The 19418-nt window shown below is 37.5% G+C and overlaps 1 protein-coding gene across 2 annotated transcripts in view; it reads left to right on the forward strand.

Annotated features, from left to right (window-relative positions):
• Positions 1–19418, forward strand: part of GABRG1 (gamma-aminobutyric acid type A receptor subunit gamma1) — a 60108-nt gene that overhangs the window by 25538 nt on the left and 15152 nt on the right. For both annotated transcript variants that reach the window (XM_036381982.2, XM_054514610.1), the window contains 4 exons: positions 12361–12581; positions 15370–15452; positions 16635–16772; positions 16889–17041. In XM_036381982.2, the coding sequence (XP_036237875.1) occupies positions 12361–12581; positions 15370–15452; positions 16635–16772; positions 16889–17041 (595 nt within the window). The remainder of the gene's footprint in view (positions 1–12360; positions 12582–15369; positions 15453–16634; positions 16773–16888; positions 17042–19418) is intronic.

Here is a 19418-nt window from a genome sequence, read left to right on the forward strand (position 1 = left end):
ATCCTTTTCAGTGTGTGTATGTATAAATGACTGGTTTCCTAGAAGTTAAGAAATACATCTCGCCTAGTTTGTGGTACACCTTTGAGATCTGACCTATCTGTTTAGTACCGACACTGAAATAACAGCCATTACGAGGAAGCTGGGGATGTGGGATTGTCTTAGCTCTCTCAGGCTGTGTGTTGTATGAAATGGGGGAGGCTTTAGAAAGGCCTTTTGGCATGACTTCTGCCCAGGACTAAGAAGGGGCCTTGCCTTTGGGTGATTTTGAGTTTACCTCCTTTACTTCCTCCCTACAGAATTGCTGACAGTATTGAATTTGCATGACAGAGAAAAGTTTTGTTCAGAGGCTAGAGCATGCCAGTGCAGAGGGCTTCTGAGAATTTCCTGAGAGTGAAGTAATTCTCAATTATTATTAAGAATCTTGTGGTTTAGACATGTGTCATCATGTGGGGGTGGAGAACAGAAACTTTCAGTGATGGGAAGCCAAGCCAGAAAATCCAGTGGTACTTAGATACTGTGGGAAAAGGTGCAGGTCTGTGGCAAAGGATACTCATTCTAGCATAATGGTCTAACCAGCTTAGGGTTGGCATTGCCTGGGGCTGTGGCAGGGAAGTCCATGTCCCAGGCCAGGACTGTATGTAATGAAATCTGTGATAGTATAAGAGTGACGGAGTGGGGAACATTTTCCAGCTTCCATGTCCAGTGTAAGTGGTGTCTTTGTTTTGTCTGTCTCCCTTCTGCAGTCTTTCTCTTTTGCTTCTCTCTGTCTAATCCTCTTTTGAATTAACTTACTGTGGAAGGAAACTGGGAGGATGTGTAAGGAGGATCTAGCAAATGGTAGAGACTTCTTTTTCCAGTAACCTGTGTAAATTCTTCAGAGGCTGTTTTTTCTGACAGTGATGCTGAAGCAGCATATCTGGGAGTATGTTTGTCTGAAAGCTTCAGAGTATATGTATGAGTACTGAACATATGCGAATACTATGAGAACAAACAGATTTCTTTTTTAATTGTCTATTTTCCTGTTGCTATTTGATAAACTTCCACTTTCATAATTGAGGTCTATGCATGACATTCATTAGAGTTTGTTTTTGAAGGCTGTTGTGTTTTGGCTTTTACTATTTAGCAAGATCTACAAACTATTTTAGATTCTATAGTCACTCCATGATTAAGATATGTTTTCCTAGAGCTTGTGATCTCTTCGGGCATCTGCATCCTGACTAAATACTTTAAACAAGTGTCTGGATCACTAGAGTATTTAGGCTTCTAATACTAAGTCTAAAGACTTGAATCTGTCTTTTAGAGCTAGTCTGTGCTATGTATTGTTCAACAACCATGTAAAATGCAGCTAAGTGTCATTACATGGCACATTCAGGACTACCAGGGCATCAAGCCCAGCCAACATGGACTTGTGAAAGTAAGGTCAAGGCTGACTAACCAAATCTCCTTCTATGACAGAGTGACCAGCTTAGTTGATGAGGGAAAGGCTGTGTTCTATTTAGACTTCAGTAAAATATTTGACACCATCTCCCACAGCATCCTCCTAGAAAAACTGGCAGCTTCCTGAATGAAAGGAAGATCATGGGGGATGCACTTTGGCCCATACTTGAGAATTTGTGAGGTTCCCTAAAGGTTGTGTGGATTCAGTGTGCAAGTAATGGAAACTCTTGAAAAGTCAAGTATATACACTTTATGCAAATTGGTTTAATTCTCTTTCAAATGGCAGGAATTCTGTGATCAATTTGTTCATAAGACAGGACAAAAGTACGAATGGGTCTTTGAATATGACCTGTTTTTTTATTGTACAGTATCTTCTTTGAAAGAAGTTATAATTATTTTTCCCAATGTACATTTTTATTTCAATTAGGGAAGATAGATTCCAATCATTGTGGTGCCTGTCAGCACTGCAAGTGATCATGGTTAATTGGCTTACTCAGATGACTGTATGAGATTGACAGATGCTGTTCATGACAGCAGCTGAGTAAATTTTTTTTTCAGTAGCCTTGAGCATTGTGGGGTTTTTTTATGGATTATACTTAAAAATCAAACCAAATATTTTTGCTAGCATTTCTTGTGTAACCATCTCTAGAAATTGAGTAATACTTCACAAGTACAATTTAATGATTGTTCTCTCTTTTTTTTATTCCCTAAAAAGATTAGCTTTAATTGATTAATCTGGTTCTTGCAGTTTGATTACTGTAATTGGAAAATACTTCTAAGATTTTCTTGTTCAGGGAGAATCAGCCAAATACATGCAGTATTCTGCTCATACTGGGACAGCATAGCAGTTCCTTTTCAGCAGCTGGTCCCAATCCCTGTGATCAATTTGAAGGGAATGGTGAGGGGTGAGGGAAAATGCAGTTACTGTACAATTAATGGGCTGAACAGTTACTGTACAGAAAATAGAGTTAAAGTACTGTACTGTACTCACAAGTGTTGCTGTAGCCTTCTGAAACCAAAGCAGAGAACAGACATCTTTTTAGTCCTGACTTTAAACAGCATTCAGTATTTTTCCTGTTTTCAGCTACAGTTTACCAATTGTCCCTTAATAAGTGTGAAGCCAGGAGAGGTACTGAAGGTTCCACACAAGTCACTAGGAAAATCCATGCTCTTTACTGTAAAATATGGCCTTCTATGTGCCATGTAATAGCATTGCTATGTAAGTCTTTTTGTGCTGTGGTTTGTTCTTAAATCTTAGATTAGTTTATGCTTTAGGAAATACTGGTTTTGTATTGTACCACTGCATCACTTAAGCCACATCTGGCATGGTGGCAGTAATGATAATAATCAATATAGTAGTAGTAGTAGTACTAATACTACTACAACTACTGTTTATTTTTACTTCACTCCCCTGATTTCAGTAGAGTGTGCCAGCACAGTGTTTGGAAATCCTGTTTGTTTCATCTCAGATTCGTAACATTCACAGCCAGCACAAAACCAAACTGCCTCTGAAGTACCTGAGCTTTCATACATAAGTGCTCTGTAGTTGCACAGGGCTAATCTGTGATACTGTAACTTGTTAAAGAAATGGCAGGAGTGCTGAGCTGTGGATGTGGATAGGACCAGACAACAATTCTGAAAAAGCTTCCTTTTTACCTGTGGTCAGTCTGTCAGTGTGTTGTGATAAAGTCTCAGTTTCTTGTGTTCGTAGCATTTGTGTATTTAAGTATTGATGTGAATGTATTTCTTAAAGCTTTTCCTTTGTTGCTTCTGCACAGTAGCAGAAGCAACATGGTCACCTTTTCTTCTCCTATGCTCAGTTTCTTCTCGGAAGTTTAATGCACAAATTTAGACACCTTTCTTTGTCAATAGCCTGCTATTCTGTGTCTCCTTTTGTCCTAAGGAATCTTAGTTCTGTCCTGTGTCACTCATATGTGTTCACAGTGGTTTTGTTAGCTCAATATGGCTGAATTGCAGCTTTAAAGCTTACAAATTTTCACGCCTTATTCACTCTCAGTTGCTGTGAATAATCATTAATTTTTGCCATTGAGGACTGGAATCTAAAAATTTTCTATGATGTGATGAGTCTTAGAACCAGGAGTAGTCTCAATTTTAGTCTTACAAATTCTGAATACAAAGAGATTTTATATTTCTTTATTTTTTAACCCATTGCATGAAAACTCTTGTCCAAATCTCCATTGTTACGCTACGTATTTCTGTAACCTTTCCAGTTGCAGCTTGGCTCCACTCATAGCATCTAGAGATGTCCTACAGGTAGAACTTTTCTTGTTCAGGTTCTTCTTTTGTCTTCTCTTTCATTATATTTCACACATAAACTGTTCCCTTTCACTTTCAAGGTACTTCAAAACCTGTCCTCAGCGATTTTTAGTTGGTTTTTTTTCCTCAAGAGGCCATTTCCTGCCTCAGATCTTGCTAGTTTCTGCTCCCATGCTTTCAACTTTTTATATTAATTTCTCCCAAGCTGCCCTTTATGCTTGAAAGAAACTTCCTAAAAATGTCTGCAAAGCAACTTCATTGTTTCTCATTTTGTTTCTGTTTAAACTTACTTTTCCTTTTGCTCATTTCCCATTTTTCCCCCTCTGTGAACGTTACAAAATATCACAAAGAATTAAGCTCATGTTGTGCTAAAGTTGTTATCTGTAATTATGCCCCCTTTGGCTTTCCAAATCTTGCCTTTTATGCTAAATTCAGGCCATCAGCTCCTTGCAGAGGTTATGTATCCTGTATAAGCAATATTGAGTGCCTGCATAGTTCAGTTATGATCTGAGATGATCTAAATCAAGAGTAATGTTAGTGTAAGTATTACATAGCACTTCACTGAGAAGGTAAGGGTACTTACTAGTGTTAAAGATGACCCAAACAGCACTTTACTCTTTCTTTTTACCCCAAAGCTGCACAGACTATGTCTCTGTTCTGATGTATAGTTTATCTTTACTTCCTGTGCCCTAATGTCTTCTCCAAATACTTTCTGTCTTCTTCAGCTGTGGTGTGTCCCTTGTGTCTGCAGCTAAGACAAGATCCGTTTAATTTTTTGTCTGTACCTCTTATCTCTGTGTCAGCTGTAAAATAAATATTTTGAAGAGCATTACACACCTGTTCTTTAATTCCTTACCTGTCTGTCTATATGGACATAGGTCGTGCTGCATTCCAGTTGTGTGAATAATTCTGCTGGCCTAGATTTGAGCTGGGTTTTGGAGAAGAGGCAGAGGGTGTGCTTTGATTGTTGCAGTAGCTTGTAACAGCTTGTTGTGATAGAGGCTGACCTCAGCAGTGGCTCTTATCACAGGGGTTTTCGTGGCTGCCTCCGTGTCTGTGCACCAGCGAGAGCTGCTGTAATTCACTGGCCCCTACAAGGGCTGCTGTCAGCATCTGTGCTGACACTACAGAGTCTCCTCTCTAAAGCCAGGCAGATACAGCTGGGTTTCTCTCCTCACGATGTGTGCTACAGGAAGTTCACTTTGCTGACAGGGGAATGCTCTGGAAGCTTTGTCCTGCAGCAGCACCTCCAAACTGTTTACCAAGAAAGTAACCCTACCCCTGGAGAGAGTGTTGCCTTGCTCCCATGGCAGCAGGGCTGACTGTACTGACCAAGTTTTTAGGAATGGAATATTCTTTTGCTGATAAGTGAATGCAGCTTCACTGCCTGTTGACCTTGGCTTCCATTTTATTCTGGTTTTGCCCAATTTTAAATTTCATCGAATCTTTCACACCTGGGTGCTTATTTAGACCACCATGGAGAATGCACATTTAAAACACTTTTTCTTGGGCTATATTGAAGTGTGTCATTCACAAGCATACAGAAAATGCTGATTGAGATGTTGCCTTTTTGAATAACAGTGGTGTCTCAAGTGTAGAGTTTTATCCCCACAACAGGTTATGTTCTTGAGACCAGTAAGACTAGTAAGTAAGTAGAGGCTCCTTTTATGAAGTTCTTCATGCCTATACGTGCTCTTTTATATTATTTATCTTGTATAGTGTAGCAGATGATTGGTGTTTGAAGGTGATTTCTGCCCCATCAACCAGACAACCAAATAGGTATACTGTATTTCATGTGGGATCATGTATTTTACAGGAGTTGCAGAGTAGAAACCAAGCCACAAATAAGTCTGTCTGCCCTCAATGTTGGGATTTTTAACCATGGCAGGAAAACCATGTACATTAAAGACCAGACAGTAAGTGAGCAGTTACTCTTGCTTTCAAAACAGTTGCACCATACAGAACGGTGAAGTATTCCCTTTGCTTATAAAGAGAAACTACAAAACCATGTATGCTTGAGTAATGTAAGGCTTTGCTGTTAAAGTTGCCTGTGCGTCCAGTTTTGGCTAGAGTGTCTCTAATTACAGCAAGGTAAATGTAGCTGCTTACTTTAGAAGGTACAGTCAATGGAGCAGATAAATCACTATTGACAATCTCTAAGCCAAATCCTTAATCCATTTATTCATGTGGTTTTTTATATATATATGTATTTACACATTTGGTGGCTGGTTTCTTTCTATTTTTGTGGGGCTTTTTTGTTTGATTGGGTTCTTTTTGTTTCAGTTTGGTTTTCTGTTTCAGTTTTTGGGTGTTTTTTGGTTGTTGTGGGTTTTTGTTTTGTTTTGTTCTGAGTTCTCTAGTTTTTTCTAGAGTTTAATGTTTGTTCATGAGACCTACTGGCTGAAATATTCAATATTCTATTGAAAAGTAAATCAAAATTTTTTTATATAATTTTTACCATGAGAATGTATATAGATTATGTATGTAACTTGTCTACTTCCTCTCCCTATGCTCTCTTCAAATGACCAAATCTGATGAAATAAAAGTGTAGATTTTGCTGCAGTGCTTAAGTTTCTTTTCTAGCTAATCCTTTCACTATTGGCAAGATTTTAATGATAGCTCGTAATCTACAAAACATTGAAATAAGTCTTGCCTTTGTTGTTTGCATCTGTCAATTTGCATGTTCAAAATAAGGACTAGATTAGCACAGATGCCAAATTATGATGTGAAGAGTGAGATTTTTTCCTGAATTGTGACTATGTAGGTCTTGCTGTACTCCCTCACCTTCTGTAGATATGATTTGCCATATTTCCACTTACCCTGTGTATATGTTCTCGTAGCATCCTCCAGTGTGATTATCTGTACAGTTATAGCAATCTGACTGATTAAAACTCTGGAAGCAGACACAATGCACTTCTGTTCACTGCATGAATTCTGTTAATTGCATGGCTGCAGCATCATTAATGTAATATTACAGGTATGTGTCAGAAGCACTGTGGTTTGTTGGATCTCTTTGGTTTCACCCTAAGGTCAGTAAGTTCAGATTGCTTTAGAGACCAAACAAAAATGGCTTAATAAACCAAAAAATTTTACTTTTTCTTTGGTCTCAGCCATGGGGACTAAGTTCTGAAACCACTGTTGGCCCTGAGGCAGCTAAAAAAAACTCTTTAAAGGGCTTTTAAAGTAACCTACCAGGCAGAGTAGCCACATTTTCAACATTTTGTTGGGAGGTTATGCATCAAGGATAGGTTATTTTAATAAATTACTTTATAGCCCCTTATTGATGTTCAAAGAAATTTGGGTGAGGGAAAAGGTAAAGGTTACGAGTGTTTATTGGCACCCCCCTGGGCAGATGAAGATAAATTGACTAATGATTGATGCTTTATTTTGTGCTTACCTCCTAGGAAAGCTTGTGGTTACTGGTTTTGTTTATGACTTTTTTTTTTTTTTTTTGTTTTTAAAATCTTTTCATCAGAATACTAAATTGTTATTTGGTATTAAATCACATCTCTTATTGTGAAAACATATAGGCTGGTAGAATGCTTTCTTTAGTTTCCCTTTCTTTTTTTTGCTGTAAAATTCCCTGCCTCACTGACATTGAATTCCAGTTTAAGAAATTAGAATGCTGAATAGAATGATAAAACACTTGACTAAAGTCATATCAACTTGTTAGTTCAACTGCTTTGAGAGGCTCCATATGAAACAGATTTCAAAATATGCCATTACAGGAACACTGAACTGCCCTTCACACAAAATTTTGAATCTAGTAGAAAAGCTGGGGTGGGTTTCTGAGCAAAGATGAAATGATAGGAATATGTTTTTATTTATTTTTCTATTAAATTTGCTGGTCATTAGCTGTATTGGAAGCCTGTAGCTTGCAAAATTTTTTTTAGTTCTGAGTTTGGTTTTGGGACTCTTTCTTGATTTTCTGTTTCAGAAAACAGAACTAGGCAGCTTTCTTCTGTTCTCAGACAAAATGTGTTGCATTTAACATAATCCAGCCAACAATTTAGCTACTTGTTACTTGCCTTCTCCAATTTTTTTTTTTTATTCTGGAATATCAAATCAGTTGTTGGACTGTCGGGAAAAATATACAAAAATTCTTTTTTTCTTTTTGCTACATTTTTTCCTATCCTTATTGATATTATATTGGAATTTTTATGGTGCAGTTTATAAAGAGAAACAATCATATTAGATGATATCTGCCTCTCTTTCTTTCACAGCTTTCCAGTAAATAAAAAAAGTAATCCACTGACCTTTCTCAAAGTCTGACTTTAATTGAACTGTTCATGACAATGAAATGTATTGAGGATTTTATTTATTCCCCTTCAGTAGCTGTTCCTGCTTTGTTTGAAGTAATTGTTTTTATATATTAAATGACTTCCACTGAGGCTATGAATCTGTTTCTCAGTAGTCACAGTTTGTGCCCTGCCTGGCCCTTTAATGGTAATCTCTGATTAGTCACACTGTTCCCAGCCTTTGGAGTTTGCTAAGATCTTTTAGAGAGGATAGAGATGGAGGAGGATTGAAGTTATCTGTAAATAATTAGGCAGGTGGGCACTTCATGCCAGCTGTGAAAAAAAGTACTCAGAGATTTAATCAAATGCCAAATAGGAGCCAATATGTGCCATTGTTCTTGGACCATGTGAGGTTAAATATGAATAAGCTGTGACTAACGCAGCCATAGATGGATTCCACTTTATTCTGCATGCCTATTTTGCCATTAGTTTAATTTGAAAGAGAGGGTAGTAAACCAATTTTTATGGTTGCACAGTGGCATTAAATGGTGAGTTTCATCAAAGACTAGTAGAAGTGATAGAAGTGTTAATTTTAAATTTTGTAAGAAAACAAGGAAAGCAAGATAGTTGGCTAGAAAGATGTGTTGCAGTAAAAGAATATTGCATTAATCTTGTTGCTGTTATGCTTGCTTATGCAATCTCTGAAAAAAGATAGGGCTTTTATTCATCTTGTTTCAGAAATAAAGTACTCTCAGAAAAGACAGTATGGTGATTTTTCTACCTAATTTTTAATAACTTTTAGGGACCCAGATTTCCTCTTCTTAAAAGGAAGTAGGAAATATTTTGGGGTAAAAATGTGATCACATGTAACATGCATTTTGTGAAGATTATGTGCTGCCTCAAGATGTGTTATGTACCCTCAGAGAGGTCTTAGGGTAAATAGATACACTGAAGAATTAGTTAGTAATATCACCAAGGAAGATGGTAGAAGTGGAATAAATGTTCTTGGGTGAAATCAGAGCACTGCCTCTGGGTTCCTTCCGAAAGAGCAGGGTGAGCTGCTGCTCCCACCCACCATGAGGCTGCAAGTCCATGTCTTTCAGGTGGGATGCATGGTAGGATCATGCCTGTAGTTGGCTGATTCCAGAGGGAGAGGGAGAAGGATGTGTCTGAGTGCAGAAGTGTGAGTTTATACAAGGAGGACAAGTCTCTTCAGGTGTGTTACAAGAGGCTAGCACTTGGATCTCATTTGACATTCAGCAAGATGCTTGGAAACAATACATTACTAATTTTCTGACATCAAATTATTGTGTACTGGGTTATTTTTGAACAATTATAAATGTATTGTGGGAACTCAGCACGTCACTCCGGATGTCCAGAGTTACCGAGAGAACCCTTGGGGGGCTCGGAAATCCTGGAATGTTGCCAGGAGCGTCTGGTGGCTTGACTTCGATCCCTCTATGGATTTGACACCTCTTTGAGGACATGAGAGTCACTTGGGAGTGAATGGTGCAGGAATGATGCGTTTACAGGGTGAAATACAGATTTTAGAGTTTTGGTACAGGGGGGTTATGGAGACAAGATGGAGGGATCAGGGCGTGTCTTGTCCTTCTTCTTTCTTCTTCTTGTCATCCATTTTCTGTGGTGATGTTGGCACTTGGGGATTGGTCCATGGTGAAGGTGCACTTGCTAATACGGGAGAAAGGTATTGGGAAATAAAGGTAAATATGATGTACGTAGTTTTTAGTATAAAAAGACACAACCGCCCCGTGGGTGGTCAGAGTGCCCTTGGCTGCCTTGCAGATCAGACCTCTGCTGGGCAGAAAGAAAATTCTGCAGATAAGAAATAATAAACAATCTGAGGATCAAAAAACTGCAGAGTCCAGACTCGTCCTTGAAGCACGGGCTGCCCCAGAACCCCCTATGCGTGTCTGGGCAGAGACAGACACCCGACCGGACAATGTATCATGAAGAATTATTCTTGGTGGGGTTTTTTTGGTTTTTTGTTTTCTTTCTTTTTTTTTTTTTGGTTTTTTTTTTGTTTGTTTGGTTTTGTTTTGGTTTGGTTTTGCTTTGGTTTTTTTGTTTTGTTTTTGGTTTTGTTTTTTTCCCCCAAGGGTTTTCTAAACAGCTTCTCTAATACATGCTGGTTTAATCTGAGGTAGAATTATTTTTCTGCTTAGTAGCTGACACAGTGCTGCTGTTTGGAGTTAGCAGGATACAAACCTGCACATTTAATACTGAAAGGCAAAAGAATACAAGCATCTGAGTCTGCTGAGGCCATTCCCTTGTTCTTTGTGTTCAAAATAATCTTCCTTTTTTAGTCTAATTTAATAGGGTTGCTGGTATTCTATGACAAGCTGTGTTTTCTTGCTTGGGTGGATTTGACTATAATGACTTAGATAATTTTTTTTCTCAAACCAGTCATTGCTACTGTGAAGTGGCTGTTAAGAGTAGCACCTTCAAACTCAGATGGTCTTCACTTTTCGTACACTTCATCATGTCTGTTGATTCTGCTCGCTTCTTTTTTCATTTCTCCTATTTGTATTGTAAAGGCAGTGCATAAATCTTTGTTCATTCTGTCCCATTAAAGCCCATTAAAACACTTCTCTGGTGCCCTGCCTTGGGGTCTCCTTTATACTACAGCAAGGCAAGTTTCATTTTCAGTTGTAACTACAAATGAGCACAGAAAGCTGAATTTTAAGCTTAAACAGTTCCAGGGTTTTCACAGGTATCTGGAATTCTGTTTGCAGAAAAAGAAATAAGTCAAGGACTTGTTTTGACCTTCAGAATCTTCCTCTGATGGCAGTGACTCTCAAGAAATATGCAACGTTTTAGAACAAAGTCACCTTAAAACTACATTTTTATAGTATTTTTGTTCTCTCTGTCTCTCCACTGTTTGCCTCATGCATTACTTGTTCATAACCTTTGGAAAACACTAAGTTACCAGGTGGTAATTCATCTGCCATACATCATAGAGCAAGAGGAAACCTCCCTCTAGCATATCTGTTTCCTGAATTTGTACTTCTCCCATCTGGAGAGGTGGGAAAATTAAGAGAGATTAAGATAGTTCTTGAATATCTGCCTTGGTACTTCTCAAGGATGACGTGCCAAATTTCTCAAACTTTCCTAAGAGATGGGTGGTATCAGTTGCTGAAGCCAGTGAGGAATCTGTAACTTGTACAGTTGGCTGCTGTGATTGCTTAAAAGGAAAATGAACAAAAAAAATCCACTCCAATCAATGAAGCCTTTAGCTTTCATTTAAAAACAGAATTGATTGACTGCACTATGGGTTTTTATTGACCAAGTAAACAAGTGCTTACCCCTTTGGCTCAAGCAAGAGTGTGGACACCATCTCTTCCTCACTTTCTCCTGTCCATTCAACCCATAACTGAGAGGTGAGCAACCAGCACCAAGTGTTTCAGCTTGGCCTCCAGCTCTTTCCCTGCAGGGGAGCTGCCCAGTTCTCATTGAAGCCCTCATGGGGCAGCCGTGCAGGAAAGATCACATCTGCTATGGGGTAGGGAGACTGTTGCCATTAAGGTCGGAGTATGGTCTAGAGCTCTGACAACACGGAGAGCTGCTGCTTTACCACTTTGTCTGAAGTGCAGAAACAACAGGCTGGATTCTTCAGAAAGAAGAATTCTTTTATGCATCTGTATTGATATCCCTCTCAAGTTTTACTGTGTCAAGAATTATTTCATAAAATGGGGTTACCTTTTATCTATTTATTTTGTTTTTCACCTTTCTTTTCTGGCCATAAGTCTACAGAGGAATTTGATTTTCTATTACAGAAGGACTTCCTTGAGGCTTTAACAAGTAAAGTGGAATTTCTTCAGGGAAATTTCCTTCTTGCTTATGATTATGTATACTTTTGTGTGTATGTTGGTAGGTGTACAAGGCAGATGGTAACAGATAGTTCTGCAAACTGGCATGTTTGATTTCCACATATTCATGAATTCTTCATAATCTGAAATTTCTTGAAAAATGTTAACTTGTGTGTTGAAAAGTTTGGGGGAAAACATTGAAAGCTTACTTTGTTTGGTTCTTAAAAGTATAGAATATCTGTGTTAACATAGTCTAACCCTGAAGTACTAAGGTTGCCATTAAATTTCTGTCCAGGGCCCCCAGAGGTGATTGCAGTGTGCGGGAACCTCCAAGTTACACTCCCATCACATATCTTCTTCCTGAAGTAATCAGTGTGTGTCAGGGGAGAGGAGGTAGCGACAGAAGGCTGTGTGCATCTTTTGTCTCTCATTCTGGGTTCACTGGCTGCTGTCTGCTATGCAAATGGTAATACAAACGAGAATAGAGGAAGTGGCTTCGGATTTCTATACGAGTCAAAAAACAGTTGGCTTGCAGATGTTGGTAAACGTAAACATAGATATGGTTGTTTCTCTGTTTTTAGGAATACACTATAGATATAATTTTTGCCCAGACTTGGTATGACAGTCGTCTAAAATTTAACAGCTCAATGAAGGTGCTTATGCTTAATAGCAATATGGTTGGAAAAATCTGGATTCCAGACACTTTCTTCCGGAACTCAAGGAAATCTGATGCTCACTGGATTACAACTCCAAACCGTTTGCTTCGAATCTGGAGTGATGGAAGAGTATTGTACACTCTAAGGTGGGTTTCTATTATTTGGGTAGAAAAATAATCAAAACATATTCCTGTTATGATCAGGAATATGAAAATAATGAATATGAATCAAATTCCTGCCATCTCTTTTGTTATGGACCATAGGAATTTGCAAGGAATTGATTAAACAAGAAAATAAAAAAGATCATTTGATCATGAAAAAATTAAATTTGCAGTATTGAAATACAATGCAGAGATAATTGACTAAGGACAACTGAAGGTAATAGCAAATTTTGATCTCAATTCAAATTTTGAATTTGATCTCATTCAAATTTTGAATTTAGGTACAGGCATTATTTAAAAAAGGATGCTATTATAGTATATAGCATCATGGTGGTCTGTCACTAATATATTGCAGATAAATTATTTTTGGTTGAAATACTTTAAAATCTAATTTCCACCAAATTATATTCTGTAAGTAAAATATTAAATGCTTCAAATAATGAAAATGATAAGAAGTTTGATTAAAGCTAAGGCCCCAGTCCTGCATGTACTTCTTAACATATTTGCACTTGTAAGCTATTAAAATCAGCAGATCTATTCATCCAGAATAGGCATAAACAAACATGTTGGTGATAATTCTACTTGGCAAATGGGAGATGCTTGTGCTGCTTTTAAGCTTAAGGCTATCTGTACTGATTTTTGAGTCACTTTTCAAACAGTTCTTGAAAGGCTGTAGTCTACAGAAAGTATTTTAGGGTCATCTCTGTCATATTTTCTAAATATGCTGAACAAATCCTGTAATAAGTCAGGGGCTGATCAAGAAGTAGTCTATGCAGAGGATGCCATAAATATGATTTTGTTCTTAACAGTTTGTTTATTTAGTTATCTATAAAACAAAAAGTGGCACTTTAAATTACTTTCTTCTTAATCATTTATGCTCTGTTCATATGCAGTATATGTTGTATGAACGATGTATGAATTTCTCATGTATCAAATGTAAGAATTAGAATGCTTTACAAGGATTCTCTTCACTTAATTTTTTCGTAGTATGCATTATTTGAGAGCATACAGACATCTCTGAAGAGCACTTTTTAAATGGTTTATTATGCCAGTTGGTGTTTATAAAAGTCTCTAGAGAGCCCCTTCTGTTGACATGCTAATTTTTTTTTCTTTTTCTAATTAGCAATTGTAGAGTCATACTTGGACTTTACCCTTCCATTGTCCTTCATTTTCAATGAAAAAAAATTTTCTAAAGAGATTCAAAGTAATAGAAAGAAATAAATATAAGCAAAAAATCATGTGAGCCCTCGAAGAGCAATAGGTTAGAATTACTGTGTCAGAACATGAGAAATAAAGTACAATGAGCTGGTAACAGAACAGCAGAACAGGCTGTCACCCTGCACTGCAACACACAAACATCTGTATGGGTGAAGATATGGCCTGAATTTGACCTAAGGTAAAACAACATTTGAGAGGTTCATATCTGGCTTGTTGAAGGAACAACAATATGATCTGACAGTTCTCCAGGTTCGTGGGCTCCCCTGTATCACCACTCTTTCCTTGTTGGTAATTGAGGTGGCAGACGTGGTGAAAATATTAACCAGCCTTACCGAATGTCCTCTGAGGGTGTCCCATGGTCTGTCCATTGCACCTTCTGTGATTCCAGATCTAGTTGTGGTGCTTTGAACACAAGGCTCATCTTGTTTTCTTTTTCTTTGAGTGTTTAACAATCCAAAAATCGAAAGTGGAAAGTAAAGGCAATAAATGCATAGACCATAGCTAAAAAATTTGAAAAAGATCTCCATAGCGATGCAAGTATTCTGCTTGAAAGTGTGGGGAAGGGTCTTTCTTCCTTTCTCTCACAGGTTCCTTATAAACCTTTGGTCAGGTCATAGTGGCAGTTTGTGTAGAATAAATACTTTGTTCAGAGACTTATAAAACTATCTGGCAGCATGTCTCAGAGTCTTTTCCTATCTCTTGTCTAATATGTAAGCATTGCACACAGTCAAGTATGTGAGCATTATGGCAATTTTTAAAGTTGATTTTAGAAGACATTCTGCCTTTCTATACAGTGTTGCCAACAAAGGAGGAGGTATTTTAAATGCAAAGAAGTCAGTTTGAAGTCTAGCCCCTTGCTTTGGCTTACTAGTGAAAGGTAGCAGAACTGGGTTTTGCACTTATTCTTTGGAAGTCATGTGGAAATTCGTGATAGCATTTTCAAAAGCAGAAAGTGATTTAGTTCAGACAGTTATGAGTCCTAAACCAGTTCTAAAATGTTTATAAGTTGTAAATTATTTGAATGCCTTAGACATTAGATAGGTAGAAACATAGTTTGCTTTTCCTATCCAAATGCTTTTTTCACCAGAACTGCTTCCATGAGTATAGAGCAAGTCCAGTGTGCCCCACAATTCTTCTCTTATGTAGAGCCACCAGATACAATGATGACAAATGCAATGTGACTTGATAAATGTGTTCTACAAAAGCTTCCTTTTTGTGCTATCATAAGCTCCTCTCTTTCCCCTGTCTTCAGACCCTAATTTTTATCCCTTATTTCTTGAAGAGCTGAGAGGTGCCCCAAAATCAATTGAAATTTTGGAAATGGCTTGAAATACCAATTGAAACAACACAGATCCTCAAGTTGCATGCAATAATAATTCCTGTTTTGTTCTTTGGTACTAATGCTGGATGTTGTTTTCCTGATACACAGGAGGCTATTCATAATATCCATTAATTGGCAAAATTTATTTCTGTGCATGTTGTTTACTATGTAGTATGAAGTGTCAGAATTCTTGAATATAACCTGTTTTCTTCTTCTCCATCTTTTTCTAATTAGGTTGACAATTAATGCTGAATGTTATCTTCAGCTTCATAATTTTCCTATGGATGAACACTCTTGTCCTCTGGAGTTTTCAAGCTGTACGTGGTAAAACACTTTTGTCCTCTTTACATTCAGCTTTATATTTACTTAAATTTTGGCCTCAGGAGAGAAAATGTTTCCTTTTTAAAGCCTTGAGGCAAAAGAAAGAACTGACCATTCATGTTTTGACTGGATTTATTGTATTACTTAATACACTAATGAATTCCTTGAATAACATGTATTTTTTGCAACTTTAAAAATAGTCTTTTTGCTTAGGAGTCTAATACAGTGCCTATAACAGTTAATGGAAATGCATTCTCCTGGAAAAACTTTGTTTTCTTATGCCTGAAACTTTGAATTAGTTTCATATGGTGTACTTAAAAGGAAGAATAAGATATGTCTTCAACTTGCTTCTATAAATGCTGAATCAGTAGAAGTCCTTTTCCTTTCAGTGGAACTTAGTTTATATGAGCAAACCCGCTACCTTCAGGCTCTATTTTTGATGCAAACTATGTTAAAAAAAATCCTAGGGAATTGTGCTATTGTAATCATACAATCATTAATGTTGGCAAAAAATTCCAGTATCATCAAGTCCAACCTATGACTGAACACCAACGTCTCAACTAAACCATAGTGCCATGTCCAGTCATTTCCTGAGTGCCTCCAGGGATGGTGACTCCACCATCTCCCTGGGCAGCCCCTTCCAATGCTTCACAACCTTTCAGTGAAGAAATTCTTCCTGATATCCAGCCTGAACCTCCCCTGATGCAGACATGAGGCCATGTCTTCTCACCCTGTTACTGGCTGCATGGGAGAACAGGCCAACTCCTGTATTGCTACAGCCTCCTTTCAGGAGGTCTACCCTAAACAATCAAATTAGGTACTAAGAAGTGTACTTTTAAGCTCTTTCTGATCATTTAATGATAATGTAATGACATTTGTGATTTAATAGTGATGATTCTGAGCCAGTTTTTATTACTGGAGTTTGAGAATACCATGTAGATATTTTCTAAACATTTGTATTTACACAGTTTTTGATTGATTGTACATTTACCTAGACTTAAAATTGAGACCAATTATTTTGTGGTTAAATTTTAAGTGTATCAAAAGGACTATAGATGGTCTCAAATCCACTTAATGTACAGCTCTGGTTTAATTTATAAGTAACTTCAGAGATCAGAAAATGTGCTTTCTATGTACATTCTATGGCTTAGTGTTTGATTTTTTTTGTTTCATTCTAGATGGATATCCCAGAAATGAAATTGAATACAAATGGAAGAAAACCTCTGTTGAAGTGGCAGATCCAAAATACTGGAGATTGTATCAGTTTGCATTTGTAGGGCTACGAAATACCACTGAAATTTCTCATACCTTGTCTGGTAAGGCAAAGTGTTGAGTATTATTTTGTGCAATATCTGTTTAGATCAAGACTAACATATAATGATACAATCGAAAACCATATGATATGTCATATAATTTTTTTTTTTATTTTTAGGTGATTATATTATTATGACAATATTCTTTGATCTCAGCAGACGTATGGGATATTTTACTATTCAGACATACATTCCTTGTATACTCACAGTTGTTCTTTCATGGGTGTCATTTTGGATCAATAAGGATGCAGTTCCTGCAAGGACTTCTCTGGGTAAGAATGTCTTTTTTCAGCCTTGAAGGATCTGGTACTCCAAAAGAAAAGAAATGCGCAGCAGGGAGTAAATTAACCACAATTTATGCCCCTTCAGACTGTGACCATTGGTCATTCTCTCTTTTGAACTGCAACAGTTGGAGTAGGAGAATCCTGCTGTAGTTGTGTGGCAGAGGTAAAGGAAGCAAAGCTGAGCATGGAAATCCCGATCCAAGTTTGTCGGTCTGCTGTTGTTCACATAAATACTTTTTTCTTCTTTATGGCTTTTTATCATCTCCAGGGACTGCCATGTGGCAATTATTAGTCTGACAATTAGCATTATGGAACAAATCAAGTCGTTACTACATGACCAAAAATGGTGTAAATCTGGTTTAGTTTTTTTGTTGCTTTTTTTGTGTTGTTGGCATTGGGTTTTTTTGGTTGGTTTTTGTTTGCTTGTTTCAGGGGGTTGTTTGTTTGGTTTTTTTTTTTTGTTTTTTCTTGTTTTTTTTTTTTTTACTAGAATTATTCAATTATTCTTTTAGGATAGGACAGAAAATTTGCAACCAAAGTTGCACTTCAAGAAGTTAGGCCTATAATTCCCAAAACATCCTGCTTTTACTACAGACAGTTCTGAAGTGTATTGCAAGTTCTAATACAAAGACAATTCTGTGTTAGTGTCATTTTGGCTGATCTGTTTAGCACAGCATCAGTCTGCTAAGTTTGACTGTTTGGGATTCCTGTGCTGCCTTGGAGAAAAGTTGCAGTCCCCACATAAAGCCTGATAAATGGGTACACAGAGTGCACAGGACAAAGCTTTGAGCTTAGCAGGGACAGATGCTTGTAGCAGAACTAGTGACAGCAGTCTGACCTATTTTGGGGTCAAGAGCTGAGAGTTGTATCTTAGGAAGTTAGAGGTGTGAGTTAATTTTCCTGATCAGCTGTATTGCTGTGAACACACCATTCTCACCCCACAAGATAATTTGCTACCAGAAGCATGAGCCCGCACTTTAACTCCCTGCCTTTCCCACTGGAACTGGACCATCACCAAGCCTGCCAGATTAATGAGTCAAGAGAGAAAGTAAGCAAGAGCAAGCATGGCTCAGTAGCCTAATAAAAAGGTGAGGGAAGAAAATCTCAGTCTTGGACTCTAACTTTATGTTGTTTGAAAGTGTTGCAAAATTTAGTGAAGTGAGTCTAAAGTCTTGAATAAATAAGTGAAAATTACTTTTGATAGGTTTAGACCTTGATGCAGAAATTTCATCTGATTTCTTTGACTCATTGAACATCATTGTGGATTCTGATTAGTTTCAATACAATAGTTATAACAGGAAGAAAGTGTTCTATTGGTATCCTTCTAGTTCTGTATCCAGTTTTTTGTTTTTACAAAGTACTTTTATATGCCATGAAACTAGAACTCTGTCTTTGATGTCACAGCTGAAGATTTCAAGATCTCAGTTCAGCAGTACTAGCCTTCATCTACTCAAGATGGAATGTAAACTTTTGTAATATCTTATTTACAGCTCCCTGCAGGTGACTCTGAACTCCTTTCTTGTAAACATGCAAAAGCCATCACTTGACAGCTTGTAGGATGACTTTTCTTACATGCAAATGTTCTGGAGAATGAGAAAGAGAATACCTATCAAATAGACACAATTCTATGGAAAGAGAAATTAATACAAGAAAGCCAAACCTCAGCCAGGTTTATTATGGCAGGTAGCTGTTTTGCTGTTGAAGGTTTGCTCCCTGTGACAGCCCCCTATGCCTTTCACATAGCAGACAAGGCTGGAAAAATTTGGGTTTTTTTGTTCTCTCTGAACGGATGTCAGTACACGGAATGGTGGGTGCCATTTCCCACCTGGAAGGTGTGCTGGGGTCTGGTACCCTGAAAAGGCTGGGCCTTTTTATCTCATACCTGTTGGAAGATCCTGGAAGATTGTGGTTTCCCTGAGCAAAAGATTTGGGGTGATTTCAGATATTTAAATATTTAGTTACACAGAGGAAATGCCAAATCTGTTTTCAAAAGTATCTGGTGGGAGTGAAGCACTTTTGAAGAACACTGGTTATCAGTTTGCCCATTTAGGCATGTAATTTCATTGGGAAATCTCTTGGAAAAACACTACTGCCTTCCTGCTGCAGGAACAGTCCATAGCGACCAGTGATTCCATGCTTTGATTTGTGAGCCATAGACAGTTTTAGCCTGGTGTAATGCCTTTTTTTTGTTTATTTGTTTTATTTTGGTTGTTTTTGTTTAAGTTTTAAATAATCTTGTGCATGTAAATAAAAAATTATTTGTGTGTTCAAGTATTGCTCTTCAAAGGAAAGGTCACACTTAATTTTGGACTACTATGTAAATGGATTTGCATCTCCCTGAAGCATCAAATATAAGAAGAAAGTG

This window comes from Molothrus ater, chromosome 4, assembly GCF_012460135.2.
Source record: "Molothrus ater isolate BHLD 08-10-18 breed brown headed cowbird chromosome 4, BPBGC_Mater_1.1, whole genome shotgun sequence".
In the NCBI taxonomy this organism is placed as follows: domain Eukaryota; kingdom Metazoa; phylum Chordata; class Aves; order Passeriformes; family Icteridae; genus Molothrus; species Molothrus ater.